Source organism: Sesamum indicum, linkage group LG4 (assembly GCF_000512975.1).
Source record: "Sesamum indicum cultivar Zhongzhi No. 13 linkage group LG4, S_indicum_v1.0, whole genome shotgun sequence".
Taxonomy (NCBI): Eukaryota; Viridiplantae; Streptophyta; class Magnoliopsida; order Lamiales; family Pedaliaceae; genus Sesamum; species Sesamum indicum.
The window spans coordinates 7,207,359-7,223,318 of NC_026148.1; the positions used below are offsets into that span (position 1 = coordinate 7,207,359).

The window sequence follows — 15,960 nt, forward strand, 5'->3', positions numbered from 1 at the left end:
ACTTCTGGATCTCTTTCCTAGCTCGAATACGAAAAATTGACAATCTTATTGTTAAACCGTAACATCGGTGCTTTCATTTTGATCTCACCCTCCACCCGGTCACTTCACAGTTAGTAAACTCCCTTTCCAAAATCCAGAAACTACTGCCACAGCCACAACCACATCGCCTCCTTGATGGTTCCAGCTCTCCGCAGCAGCAACAACACAAACCCAACTCCATAACACCACAACTACAACAACAAATCCCTATCTATCATTTTACGCCAAGCCTCTGTTACTCTCCTACACAAACCCTACATGTTGCTCCTCTATTACCCGTCTCTCCCCCTAAACAGTCAAATATGTTGCGTCCCTCTAGCGGCGACCTATTACCCTCTCGCCAACTCTAAGTCACGTCCTTCTACGCTGCATATCTTCTCTTCGACGTTGACGGATTCCTCTTTGCTTCGCTAAAACAACACCACGATTGCCCCTCTCTCTTCGTTGTCAATCGTCGCCTTCCATCCACCAGTTTTTGCGCCACTGATCCACCTCTCCGCTCAGTCCTTGTTGTTGCCATTTGTGGGCGGTGAAATTCCTCCACTCGCCGCCGCTGAAGAAAGCTTGGCTTTTCACTCCTTGCTACCACAATTTCATCCCATCGCAACCGCGACTCGCACCTTGCTGCACACATTTCCCACCTAAAATCCATTTTGGCTTGGTCTTGTGAAGATAGAGTTTGGGCTTGGAAAACTCAATTGGGTTGTTGTTGCAATTTGTATAGGCTAGTGGGATGTCTTTGGGCTGCAACCCTAACTCTAGGTCTTGAGGACAAGGCCAATTTGAAGGGGCCAACAATGATAGGAAATATATGTACTACATATAGTAGCCCACATATCATATTAGGTTATGCATTAGGGAATTAACCTACAAAAATATATATATCGTAGTACTACTATATATTTAGCAAATATTAGTGAAGGGTTTGATGAGTGCCAAGTGTTGGACGATCCTTATTCTTAGGAAACAGATTGTCCCAAGACGTTTATAAGTTAGTGCTATAGACATAGAAATGGGCAAGCAATGTCTTCTCCCTCTAACTTCTGGAGCTCTTTCCTAGCTCGAATAGGAAAAATCGACAATCTTATTTTTATACTATAACACATACCATAGACTTTGTTTGTTTGTATTTGGCGACTCTTTAGTATAGCTTTAGGTGTTGGGTTATTTCAGTGGAACATACATTTTGGACTTTATCAAAAGTTCAGTATAAAATTTTAAAAATATCAATTTATAATTTTTACATTGATTTGTTTTTAATAGCAACTGTGGACACCAAAATTTTGAAATAAATTATTAATTAAAAGTCCAAAATAAAATAGCTAATAATTGGATTCCAAATTAAAGTTCATAATAAATTTGGACTTTTTATGTCTTCAAAACAACAAATTCGCATAAGTGACCATATTAAATCTGGGTCTTATGTATTTTGATGGATTGATCCAAGATAAATACAAGTTATCTTATATTTTGTATGAACTAATTGGGACAAAATATGTTCAAGTACAACCTAATAGTTAATGGATCCATATTAAAATTTATGATGTATAAGCTCAACAGATGTGAGCCAAAGCTACTCTAGCTCCACTCATGCCTATAAATAAGGGCCTCCACCACTCAAGACAAGAGGAGACACATTCCACAAATCCAGAGGACATACAACATTCCTCTATACTACATACAGCACACAAGACAAGAAGTCACAACAAATCAAAGGACCCAAGTCCAAAAGATCTCCGCCACGACAAAGCATTGCTACTGCGAAGGTTCTACGTCGTCCTCGGCATCAAATCTTTCAAGCATTGATACCAAATTTCAAGGTGACACGTAGTTTGCTCCACAAATTCGGAGGAGATTACTCATCCACATCCAAGGACAAGCTTCAAGCCCTTAGATCGACATTCAGAGGGAAGAATTAGTGGATTATCTTCAAATCAAAAATTATATCCACTTTTTTTTAAATCAATAAAATTCATTTGGCCATATTTTTCTTGTCTCGTAATTATTTTTCCAGATATGAAATTTTGTGATAACAAATTTCTGGCACGCCTAGTGGAACAAACTCTGCCCCTCATCTCTTCATCCTACATTAAAGATCAAGTCAGCACTTCCAATCGCTCAATAGCACCCAAGAAGGATCAAGTTACCATGAACAAAAGGTCCATTGTCAACACTGTTGGTCAATCCTCCACTGGGGGAAATATAGTAGATACAACTTCTTCGGATGGTTCAAACTCAGCAAGTCCCATTGAGATTAACTCAAAATCCAATTCTTTCGCTATCCTCCCTACCATGATGACCGACGTGACAGCAATGGAGGACAACTAGCACAAATGGCCCAGACCATCGGTAATCTTGAAAAGATTGTTGAGGACGAAGACCTCCAGGTCGCCCAATTGATGAGCACTCAAGAGCATATGAACGCTGAACAACCCCATGACAACCACAAGCATGTCACCTTCTCAAACCATGTTGAAAACAAGAATTAAGTGGATAAAGCACCACCAACGCATGACTCTATGCAAAAGTCTACACATTTTGAAACGTCTATTGCTACATTGTTTGTACAACAAATGCAAGTGATGATCACAAATACCAAAAAACCCACTATGGAGGAACAACCAATGCTCGCCCGCATATCCAAGTCATATACCAATGGGATATCAGAAATGAAAAAGAAATTCTTTAAGCCACTATAGCACATGCCTAACGGTGACCATGGTTAAACTCACCAACATAAGGCAGTGGAAAGACGAGTTAGTCATCCACTACATCAACCGTTGGCGTGCTCTAAGCTTAAACTACAAAGGCAAAATTTCATAGACCTCGACGATATAGATGTGTATCCAAGGTATGCATTGGGCTCTCGTTTACATCTTGTAGGGAATTAAGCTAGATTCTTTGAAGAGTTGGCTACCCCTGCCCATAATATGGAGTTAAGCATTGCTAATCATAAACCTAAATTCCAAGTTGGCCACCAAAATAAAAGGTCAAAGGATCAAGATTTCAGCGAACTTGCTGCTACGGAATCGATGACCATCAAAGCCACTCTTATCAAATTTTCTCCAAGCGAGAGAAAAAGTGAAAGGCCTCAAAACCAACATACACCACATTAGAATGGTGGATTAATTTGGATGATGAAGACGTGGCAAGCACGAACATCGCCAGCGTTAGTCCAACAAAGAATATGCATGTTTCGAAAAAGCAAGCAGAAAACTCTCTTCTGTATTGGTAGCACCACCAAAACTTCGATTGGACAATCTTGAGCCCGTATAAAGGGATACCTCTATCACTGATATGGACCCTTCACCAAGGTAGATTCATACTTTAGTGATGCCAAGCTCAACCTTAACCCTGACGAGATGCAGGAAACAACACATTCAAAGTTCTTTACTAGTCAACTAATTAAGGAAGTACACTCCAAAGCCATTCCTTCAGAAAGCAATGTTCAAGAGTTCAATAAATTGACCATCGGTGAAGTGCCAACTAGTAGAAATTATGAGTCAAAGAAGCCACCTTACTCACTAGTATTCCCCTACGTGGCTTGGTCCAGCAGAATGACAAACAAAGCTTGTCTCAAGATTATGCTCCTCCACTATCTAAAGGAATCAAGCAATCAAATAAGGTGAAAATCAATGACCCCCAAGGTGGTAAGACTAAACTAATCAAGCCGATCATTGGTCTTCACCCTTTGGTCTCAAATGAACCACTTCTTTTGAAAAATCAACCCGAAGAAATGTCGGGGGCATTCAACTCAAAAACTTACCACCTCTTGCCACAATTAGGGTACGATTTTTCCTTTCCATCTCGACTCGACAAATTAAATCTTGAGTTTACTGGTGAAAAGATCCATGGACGTTAACTGAAGCTCAACATAAGTTGAGAAGACAACCCTTTTGTGTCGACCAACCGCACACTGGCTTAGGCTTTACTTCGAACGAACCTATAAAGATGAACATAAATAAAGAGAAAGACAATCGTGTAGCCATGTAATACATCATTCTATAGAAAGACAAAGATGATGAAAATCAAAGGCCAAATGACAACTGCGTCTCCATATTCAACCGACTCGGGACTCCTATTCCTCAACTTCTGTCTTTGAACGACTAGGAGAGACTATGAAGACTTCATCTAGCGTGTAGGGCATCGCCAACAAGGATTTGTGGCCAATTACCTCGAGGATGGTTCTGCACAACAACTGAAGAAAAGAAATCGACATGATGAAATAAACAAGTGAAAAGAAAATGGCGTAATTCAAACACTTCATGTGTCTCAACCGAGGGGGAGTAAGACGTCATTACTGCTTATCTCTCTAAACAAGCCAATCAATGTGAAGCAACGCACTACCAAACGATCGTATGATTTAGAAGGCACTTTAAATAAAGAGGACAAAGAAAGTATCAAGCTACGTCCACCCAACCACACCAGAGTTGATGAAAACTCGGACTTAGACTTCTCCAAAAATAAGATAATGCTCACATGTGTAAAGATGGACAACATGAAACCTCCGTCATCTCAAATAAAAGATACGACCTTGGCCTGGCAAATGAAATTGCATGTTGCTCCATGACGCATGAGCTTAAACTACATGTTCCATGATGCACGAACTTAAATTGCATGTTACTCCTGGTCTGCAGAGTATAAACTGTGTATGACATCCCTCCTGTTAGTGGAACCGTTCTCAAGATGTATAATGGGTTGGGCTGGGTTAATTCAGTCCGAGATTCGATAGGACCAGCCCAGCCCAATGGCTCAGGATTATAATTTTTATTTTATTCTTTTAAGTTGACTATTCTAATAATTTTTTTTTATATTTTTGAAACTCTAAAATTTTCATCTTTATTGTTCTATTTCTAAATTTTTAGTAATTGAATTCATTAATACTCTCTTTTTCAAAAAATTATTTTAAATCCTTTTTTAATTTATTATCATTTAAGTTTATTATTGTAAATTTACTAGTCAATTATTATTTAAGTTTATTATATATTCTTAACTATTATTTTTCTATATATAAATTTTCTATGATTTAATTTATTATTTATAAATTTCAATAATTATTTATAAGAAGACCTCAATATCGTAAAAGAAAAAAAAACAAGCACATTAAGGGCTTAATGTGGGCCTGGTCCGCACCTCAAACGGGCCAATCCATGGGGTAGGCCTGGATTCAAACATAGACCCAATTTGGGCCCACTTAGACTCCCACTATTGGAGAAAATTGGCAATGTTGATAATGCTAGGATGAAGGTTTTGTTCAAGTCTAAACCTAAGCCTCCGATCGATTTGGGTTTCTTGAGGTGGGTGCGGCAGAGCCAACGAGCATTTCAAGAGTGGGCTGAGAAAGAGTTGAGAGAGGGAAATAGTTGACGGAGTTGAGAGAGAGAGAGTTGAGACAAAAATATTACTGACGAAGAGTTGAAAGAGAGAAACGTTTAACAAATTTTTTAGAGAGAAAAGGTTGGGAGAAGGAGAGAGAGATCGTGATCTCATGTGGAAGGTGCAAATATTGTGTCGGGTACATTGGCCCATTGGGTAAGAAGAATATTTTACCCTACCCAGACCCAATCATTTAATATAATGAGTCTGGGTCTCATTTAAAAATATGTTTCTGTGTCTGGGTCTACGCTTGTAATAATGGGTCTAAATTTGGATAATTTTGGCCCATTGACACGCCTAACTCCACTAATACAATTATTGCCCTTAGTTTGCATTCTATTACCTCTGTCTGTACCAATTAACACAACCTCAGCATTAGCATATTCCTCAAATATCCTATCATCTTCAAACATATCATAATTACTACAAACAAAAACACAATTTTATCCTTAGTGTCATCACCGCTCTCCTTAAGAATTCCCTCAAACCCGTTATTTCTCTCACCCCGTTCAGCTTCCTCTCCTGAAACCAAGCAGAGTTATCTATCACACAAATTCATTTAACATTTTACCTTCATAATTATTGACAACCTCAATTTCAACTAACCCGTCAAATGAAGATGCTCAACTTCATAGCTTTTGGGTATATATTCTTTTCATATCCTATGCATTTGCAAATTTTCATGGTTTTTACAATGTTTGTCAATGTTTTTCTCATATTTAAGCCAAAATTTGTGCCAGCAAAGTCAAAAGCTCTATATTCTCCCTATATACTCCGCGTTTCGAGCAAGATTCATGACTCCACCATAATTCATTTTTCATGTAAAACAACTAGGATTTCCCCATCAAATCTAATTATACTATTTCATGTAATATTTTCAATAACAAATAAAAAATAAAAAACAAAGCGGAAAAAGCCACGATCAAACACTAAACAGAAAATAAATTGGTACTAAATAATAAACTCAAACTCATTTAGCCAAATTAGTGATAAATAAACCCAGACTCAAATGATGATAATTAATATAATGATTCAAAAATAAAAATAAATGTGACACACATTCATGAAAAAGACAATAAATACTTCCATAACTGGGGTAAAATCTAGTGAGTGCTTGTTGCATCTTGCCATTCTCCACAAAATTGCAGGAAAGTCAATTATGAGTTCAAGTTCTAACATCAATCCATTGTCCTGCTTTAAAAAATTAGAGATTTTTTCTGTAGGAATTTTAGTCAGTTTTAGGGATCTAATAAAAAATTCAATGGAATCTGATTTGGGTGGAAATCCACACAATCTCTTTGGTCGGGTGAGTTGGTCCTTTAAGTGGTTCGAGGTCGCTATTTCTCCCAAACTAGTGATTGGGCTCTGAGAAAAGAAGCAGATCGTTAGGCTTGTTGGAATGGCCCCCAACTAAAACCCTCCGATGCTTAAGTCAGTATTTAGTTTCGAGGTCATAAAAGTAGGTCGCTAGAGAGATGTAGAGCTGAAGCGGCCAGAAAGTAAAAAGTAGTGAAGTCAACGTACCATTAATATACTGACTATGGAGTATTTATAGAGATAAGTTGGGGGTCTGGGTGGCCCAATGCGCGTCCTCCAAGTGTCTCGAGTTATCGGGTCGGGTCGCGATATATTTACAGGCCAAGTGCATCAATTGTTCTACATCACTAGGAGGATCTCTTGCTAACACCAACGCGAACAGTCCTTTCTTCAATCCATGTATCAATATGCTTGTCATCATGTCGATCTACAAATCCTGCACCTCTAAGGTCTCGTTATTAAATCTCCCTATAAAATTTTTAAGGGATTCATCGCTTTCTTGTCGGATCGTGAACAAGTAGGTCTCTGATCTTTTTTATTTCCTTTTGCTGGCAAAGTGAAATGCAAACTTTTGTACCAATTGCCCGTATGATCCGATGGTTCCACTTGGCAAGCTAGTACACCATTCTTGTGTCTTCCCTGTCAAATTAGTCACAAACAACTTTGCATTAATGAAATCCGTTTGCCCGTACAAATTCATTACCAATTCGAAAGCAGAGATGTGCTCCCATGGATCCTTCGACCCATCATATTTGGGTAGGTCGGGCAATCGAAAGTTGAACCCACGACTTTGGTCAGAATTTTGTTGGCAAAAGGCGAGTTCCTATTCTACTTCACCAGATCTCCTCGCTTCTTCAGGTCATCTATCTGTTGCTTTAGTTTTTTATCTACTTCCCCACACTTTCCACTTCAACTCTGGAGATCGCTGGTTCTCTCATCTCGATGTTGCTACATGCGGCTACTGATCTCTCTCTTACTCGGCTGGTTCCCGGCATCTGTTCCATGTTCCTCCACATGCGACCAATTCCTTCCACGTGATTATTCGCGATCGCTTTCCTCTACTCTTCAATTAGCCTTCTCCTTGATGGTCCCCAGTAGCCGATGACACCATTTTCCTTTCATGCTCCACCATAACATTCCTACTTCCTATCTCGATCATCTGTTGCTTCTCTTCCTCCTTAGATGCAATCTTCCCTCTTGCTCATGCCTTGATGACTCGGACATGGCAAATTCTCCTTTGCTGGATATTTGAGTCCTTCAACCACCTAAACCAAATCAAAGGAACTCTCCTCAGGATTCCCACAAACGGCGCCAGGATCCGGGTCGAAATCCATGCGACCTCCTTGGTCGGGTGAGTTGGTCCTCCAAGTGGTTCGAGGTCACTACCTCTCCCAAACTAGTGATTGGGCCCTAATAAAAGAAGCAGATCGTTAGGTTGGCTAGGGTGGCCAGCTAAAACCCCCCGATGCTTAAGTCAGTGTTTGGTTCTGAGGTCGTAAAAAGCGAGCTGTAGAGCCGAAGTAACCAGAAAGTAAAAAGTGGTGAAGTCAACGTATCATTAATGTACTGACTATGGAGTATTTATAAACAAAAGCTGGGGGTCTGGTTGGCCCAATGCGCGTCCTCCACGTATCTCGGGTTACCGGATCGGGGTCGGATCTTAAAAGTGCACGAATCCTTCTGGCAAACTTGTAATTTCATGCCCTTCCAGGGGCAAATTGATCTTTCTACAATAAATTAGGATTTTACCCCATCAGAATCTAACCACGGATTTGGTAGAAATAGAAAAGGGGGTAAAATTGGGGCTCCCAAAAGCGGTTGAATGAAGATGAAGCCCTAGAAGCAGTTCTTCCTTGTTTGGTGTGTGTTTGGTTCCGGTAAAAAGTAAAAGTATAAAAGAAGTACAAGTAAAAATAAATATATAAAAGATAATTTGGTGTTTGGTTAGGGAAAAAATGTATATGAAACTCCTCTGGAGTATAATTTGTTTCTGTCCAAAATTTACAATTTTTATTTTTATTTACTCTATTACTACTACGAAAATATAATATTTTAACCATGGCTAATTAAAAGTAAAACAATTATAGCCAATAATCATTGATCATGGCCCAATGATTGTTGGCCGTAATATTTGTGATAGTAGGTAAAATATTTGACATAGCTAAAATTTATGACAAATATTTAATGGGTAAAATGCAATTTACCTCCCTGTGTTAATCAAAAAGAGCAAAAAACCCCTTGTGAATAAAAAATAGCAATTTAACCCCCATATTTTGAAAAATGGAGCAAAAAACCCCCTCACGCGAGTTCATGTGTTTCACGCGCCTTTTCTTATTTTTTATTTTTAATTACAAAATTACATTTATAGTCTTATCTATAAACCGTTGGATTTTCTTTGAATTAAGATTGAAATTTAATTAGTCAATTAATGGTGTAGATTTTTTTAGTTACTTTACATCTAACGGTGTAAAAATGGAAAAATTGGAATATATAAATTAAAATTATATATGTAATATATATTTATATGGGTGAGTAGCAATTTACCCTACTACATTTATACAGATATGGTAGAGGGGCACATTCCCTATAGTATTGAAAATGAGCATATTACCCCCTATGAAAAGAATAGGACCAAATGCACAAAACCCCACCGTATTTTAAAAAGTTTGCAAAAAAAACCCTCATATTATGGGAATAGGTTAAAAACCCTCCTGTGTTTTGTAAAACTCAGCGACAACACCATTTTCATTAGTAATTAATGGAAGGTGCATTACATGCGCTTTTTGTGCATGTAGGGGTATTTTTAATATTTTTTTACCTTTTTCTTAGGTATTTTTTACTAAAATGCCCTTCTTTGTTTTGTTTTGGTTTTGTATTTTTTTATAATTTAAATTAAAATATAAATTTTATTTAATCTATTTAATATTAAATATTAAATTACATTATATTTAAATTCAAATAATTTATAATTATTAATTTTTAAATGTAAAATTATTTTTAATTAATTAAAATATATATTTAATTATAATTATTTTTAATTAGCTAAAATATTTAATTATTATAATTATTTAAAATATTCTTAATTAACTAAACATATTTTAATTAATATAATTAAATTTAATTAAAAATTTAAAAAAAGAAAAATCAAACAATTTTCGCCCCTTTTTCGCTGAAAACTTGTTTCTAAGTTTCCAGCGCCGTCCGGATGAGTTTCCGACAGCCAATGGTACCATTCGAATCCTCTTTCCAAGAGGAATATTTTCATACCTTCAATTTGAATTTTTGATCAATTCGAGAGACGGACTCAAGCAACGATCGTCGAACATGTTTGCCATTGATTTGTCGTTGTCCGGTCAAATTTCAGCCTTAAACCACCACAATCAGACTCGTCTCTTAAAGATGATTATAACGAGACTGACTTCACTCAATTTAATAAAGAATTTATGTAGATAGGGCAGCGGGGGTAAGTGGGTGGGGTAGTTAGCTTTTTATTAATATATAATAATAATATATGTTTTAAATTTTAAATTATTTATATATAATATAAGTTAAACAATTTGTTGAATCTAGACCTTTTATTTTTCTAAAATATAACGGTTGAAATTAATTTATTAGATCTAACGATCAATATTTGATCAAAAAAGATCCAATGGTCATTAAAATAAAAAATAATATATATTAAGTAAGGGTATAACGATCATTTTTTTAAAAAATTAACACTATTGATTAGTAAGGGTATAACGATCATTTTTTTTAAAAATTAACACCATTGATTGGATTTAACGGAGATGAGGCAATTGAAATGAGTTTTACAAAATACAGAGGGGCTTTTAACCTATTCCCATAATAGGAGGAACTTTTTTTGCAGACTTTTTAATACACAGGGGGATTTTATGCATTTTGTCCGAAAAATATAGTAATTTACCTCCTATACTTTTTAAAACAAAGCAATTTACCAACTGCTTCATTTTAAAAAGTATAGGGAGATAAATTATTGTATTTTAAAAATACAGGGAGGTAAATCGCTATTTATTTTTTCATCAAAAGGTAATTTGCTCATTTGCAAATGACAAGGGGTTGCTTGTATGTTTTTCTATATTTATATATATGCAATGAAAATATGTTATATATATATACATAAAGATATAGACAATGATGAAATGACGACGACTGAGGCTGTGGCAGTGATGGAGGTTGCAACGACCGAAGAGGCGGAGGGGAAGGGGTGAGGCGAAGACGGCGACAACTGATGTTGAATGAGAGAGAGATTGACAGGGGGAGGAGAAGAGGAGCGCGAAACTGGGGGGTGGGGAAGGAGGAGGCAAGGTAGACTTGAGAAGTGGGAGGAGAGGCAGATAGGCGGGGCGGGGAGGTCCAGGTGAGTTTGACGAGGGGAGGAGGAGGAGAGGCGGCGGAGCTGAAGCTTTGGCTGAGGAAGAAGAAGGGAAAATACATACATATTATGTTGTATGTATATATGTATTTATATATATAAATATATATATTAATGTTATATATAAATACAATCAACTAAAAAATTGCACAACAAGCGCTTGTATAACATAATAACACAGGTAGTGTTTGGTTTCATTTTTGGGCCATCTCGGTGATGGGCCAAAATATGATAAATGTTTGCCTTCATTTGTTTCGGAAGTTTCGGCAGTGTTTTGAGATATTTTGTTGTTTTTGGTCAAAATAAGTCTACACTAATTATAGGCCCTATAACTAAAAAAAATATATATACATACTCATATATATATAAATATACATAAAAGAGATAGAATTTGACAATGAATAGTAGTTTTTATCTCCCACTAAATAATATCAAACATACCATACTTATTATTATGTCAAAAAATAAATCCAAACATATATACTATCTCTAACATATATTTATTTATCTTTGTTTTTCTCTCTCTATATCCACATAACACACCAAAACAAGTTAAAAATAAAACCAAACATAGTGTACAGTACTTAAGGGTTTTTTGCTTTATTTCTAAATACACAAGAAGTAAATTGCTAATTTTTTTTCACATGGGGGGTTTTTGCTCTTTTTGGTTAACAAAGGGGGTAAACTGCAGTTTTTCCAAAATTTATTCTTGATTAAAAATATATATTTTTGCATCTATTTTATTTAATCATAATTAATAAAAATTATTTGACACTGTTTTATGTCCATAGCTATTAAAATTAAAGGCAATAGTCATTTTTTCTAGTGTACGTATTTCCATATATACCTATGTATATAATTTTTTCTAATTATTTTTTCCTTTTCGCTGATAATACCGCACATAATTGTCACAAAAAAAATAACAAAATTGTTGGAAAACTACTACATGGAAGTCGATAATCAGATAAATAATCTTAGTAAATTTTATTTTATTTAAATTTAAACAATTTAGAATAAATGAACATTTTGATAAATAATTTTTTTAATATTCTTATTTGATATATATATTTTTATTAATAAAGTTTTTAAATTTTTGATATACTAAAATTATATTAGTGTAATATTAATTAATTTATTTTTTAATACAAAATAAAGAGAAAGATTATTCAGTAAAATTATAAAAATTAATTTTTTTTTCTCAATCCGTTTTCTGGTACCAAACAAAGGAAAGAATTTGAGATTTACACCCATTCCAATCATACCAAACAATTTGAAGAAAAACTATTATTCTCTCCGTCTTCTTTCTCCTTTCACTTATCCTCCTCCTTTCAATTTTTTTTTTTTTCTCTTAATTGAACCAAACGAATCCTTAACTGTATCACATGCCAAACATATGATGTAACTCAATTTCGTAAAATAATTGACAGTTTAAGGACCAATATTATGATCTCAAAATATTTGAGCTATAAAATAGAACAAGTTATATAGTTTGAGAACTAAAAGTGGAATACTCCCTTAAAATATACTAAACATAATTACAGGACTTTATGATACAAAATAGGATTATTCTAATACAATGTACATTCAAGTTCGATTAGTTTTTTCTTTAAAAGCTTTGGAACTAACTGAAAATATTGCGAGAATCGTAAAACTATTGAGGAGATTGTGCGGGGCAGGAGCAAATTTGGATTTGAATGTCTTTGGAGTAGATACGTGTCTGGTTATGGAAGAGAATTACGAGCCCTCCAACCCTACGTTCAATTTTAGGGATTGGGAACGGATGACGGAGAGATTTGAGTACATCAAAAACAAATGCTATCATATATTTGTAATTGCAGGAAGAGGAAGGAGAGAGAGAGAGAGAGAGAGAGAGAGAAGAGAGAGGAGAGAGGAGAGAGGAGAGAGGAAGAGGAGAGAGGAGAGAAGGGAGAGAGATTCATTGCCATTCTTAGTTACACACGTACCATTAAATTCATTGCCATTCTTAGTTCTTAAATTCATTCAATGGAAGATTATTGATATCGCAATAGCCTCAAGATTCTCGCTTGTTCTCTCTCTATCTCTCTCACATTTGTTTTTTTTTTATTTTTTATCTGTCTTGTGTCCAAAACCCACCAAGAAATCAAGGCTGCCCTTCTTTCTCTGCCATGTTTAAGTACGTTTGTTGTCCCTGAACGGCGAACTCGTCTTCTGATTTGCAGTTCATGACTATGGGATAGGATTTTTGGAAACAATTTACTTGAAATTCGAACCCCAGGGTGAGTTGAATTTGCATGGAATGATCGTTTTTTGGCGCTCTCAAGAAGGATAATAGGTTGGGAAGTTGCAGTTTCAACGAGCATTCATGGCATCTTACCAACTCATCAAAGAGTCAGACGAAGATGAGACATTGGATTTGCAAAGGAAGGATTATACTCTGCACGTGGAGGGCTACAATGTTGATGTTGAGTCTGCTTTCCAGAAAATGAATCCATCTTCTCCTTCGTTGCGATCAGGGTCCGATACTGGTGCTAATGCCTCCTCCAGGAGCACTTCAGCCTCTGTTCGCCTTGTGTCCCTTGACGTTTTCCGTGGCCTTACTGTTGTGGTAACTTTATGTCTTGATTGCAATATTTTTTTTATTATTATCTTGTTTCAATACTCTCTATTATCTGTACAAGTCTTTGTTGTTGTTATCTTTTCCTCCTGCAATTTGAACAACTTAATAGTTTCTGTCATCTAAGTCCATCGTAAACATTATGTCTTAATTGTTTATGTTTATTTCCAACAAGAAATAGGAAGTGAAGGCTATATGTAATGGGAGAAACTTAAGAAAGGAATAGACTTCGAGAACTAAACAGTGCAAACTAAAAACATTTAAGAAATATATTACAGTACTATTCCATGTAATCATATTCTCTCTTAAAGACTATGATAAGAGTATGTGAGCATGAAGTCGCAGAGCAAACTGAAACTTTAAATTATTTAAGAATGAAACTGAGAGGCTGAAAACTTTTCTTGATGATATTGAAAAGCATTGGAAGAAACTGATAGAAATAGCAGCAGAAGCATATATGTAATGGAGTTAGAAACTCAGGGGGGCACAAGAATGGTAAATTTTCACCTAGTTCATGAAGATTGGGAATGCATTGAAAAAGCAGAAAACGAGAATAGAGTTGAGACTGGCTGCAATCTCACTCCAAGTCTGACAGTGTTCTCAGGAAGGATTAACTATTAGGTGTAAATCATGCTTACTGAAATTTACTTTTATTGAAGATTGGAGCTAGCACAAGAAGATCGGTAATTGTCCATTCGTTTTCTTAACTTCAGTTTTCTTTTCTGGCAGTTGATGATTCTTGTTGATGATGCTGGTGGGATCCTACCAACTATCAATCACTCACCATGGAATGGCTTGACCCTGGCAGATGTAGTTATGCCATTTTTCCTCTTCATGGTTGGTGTGTCACTTGCTCTTGTATACAAGGTAGTTAATTAATATGTAAAAAAGGTACTAAGACACGGTTTAAAAGGTCGTGGCTATACATTCCTTCAAAATCCAAATCGACCATCATCATAAAGTCTACTACATCTAGTAGAGCAGCATCCTATTGCTGCTTATGTTGGAAAAGTTTTACTGGGTAGTTAAATAATATACTTTGAGGAATTAGTTCATTGTATGTTTCACCTGTCTGCACAATTGGTATTTAGCATTTGGGTGCTGCTTTCAACTAACTATTCTCTGTTTTCTATTAGAATATGTCTTCAAGAGCTGCTGCGTCAAAAAAAGCAATTCTTCGGGCACTAAAGCTTTTAATTCTCGGGGTTTTTCTCCAAGGTACACTTCTCAACTTTATTTGTATGTACCTTTGAGAAATATTCTCTGTTGATGATGGTTTGGGTAAGTATCAAAAAGGAGGAACTTGATATAGATCAGCGTTTCTAAACCCTGGAGAGACCCGTTGGTTAACCTTGTGGCCAGAGTGGGACACTCGAAAATGGGGTCACCCTGTGGCCCGTGATGAATGGGGCATCATGGGCAAAACCTGTGGAACCAGGTGACCAGGGCGAGCTCGATCTAACCCAATTCCGGACTTAATCATTTATTTGTTCACTCATTGCTGCATATTATTTCATCTCTCATGTATCAGGTGGCTATTTCCATGGTATTAACAATCTAACATATGGCGTGGACATCGATCTCATCAGGTGGATGGGTATATTGCAGGTGCGTGACATCAGCTCCAAGTTTTGAATTTTCAATTGATAACATCAATTATGTGAATAATTTATTTATTAACAATTTAATGCTATATTTTTGAAGTGTACAAACACCATTGATCTTTTTCTTTTTTGTATATCTGTGTGTGTATCCTTCAGAGAATTGCAGTAGCATATTTGGTGGCAGCAATGTGTGAGATTTGGCTTAGAAATGATGAAAAAGTTAGTTCTGGGTCATCTCTTCTAAAGAAGTACCAATGGCACTGGTAAGTTGTATTATATAGTTAAATCCATTAGAGTGGAGAAGTTTCAGGATAAATTTCTCTTGTGAAGCTATAGTGATAATGGAGACAAACAAAATGAAGACTGTTTAGCTTTGTTTGAATTTCACCCTGGGTATATGCACAGCCCCGAGCTTGAACAGGGTCATTTTATCCTGTGACCGGCTTCTCAAATTATCACTTTTGGTGTGAATGATGTCAAGGTTTTATGCACATTTTGTGAATTCAGGATTCAGATACAATTACTAGTGTTTTGGACGTCACATGGAAGTGTGTATAAACATTTGAACATACGTAAGGTGGGGAGTGTCAAGAACTTTTTTTTTTTTTTTTTTGGGTTTGGGGGGGGGGGGGGGG

The 15,960-nt window shown here is 36.1% G+C and overlaps 1 protein-coding gene across 3 annotated transcripts in view; it reads left to right on the forward strand.

Moving 5' to 3' along the window:
* The window catches only part of LOC105160159 (heparan-alpha-glucosaminide N-acetyltransferase), a 6,188-nt gene continuing 2,988 nt past the window's right edge, over positions 12,761-15,960 (forward strand). Inside the window, exons 1-5 of one of the 3 annotated variants that reach the window (XM_011077424.2) lie at positions 12,761-13,712; positions 14,451-14,588; positions 14,858-14,939; positions 15,253-15,329; positions 15,482-15,588. In XM_011077424.2, coding sequence (XP_011075726.1) covers positions 13,470-13,712; positions 14,451-14,588; positions 14,858-14,939; positions 15,253-15,329; positions 15,482-15,588 — 647 coding nt within the window. In that variant the 5' untranslated portion in view covers positions 12,761-13,469. The remainder of the gene's footprint in view (positions 13,713-14,450; positions 14,589-14,857; positions 14,940-15,252; positions 15,330-15,481; positions 15,589-15,960) is intronic. The other 2 variants (XM_011077425.2, XM_011077426.2) reach the window with 2 other exon arrangements.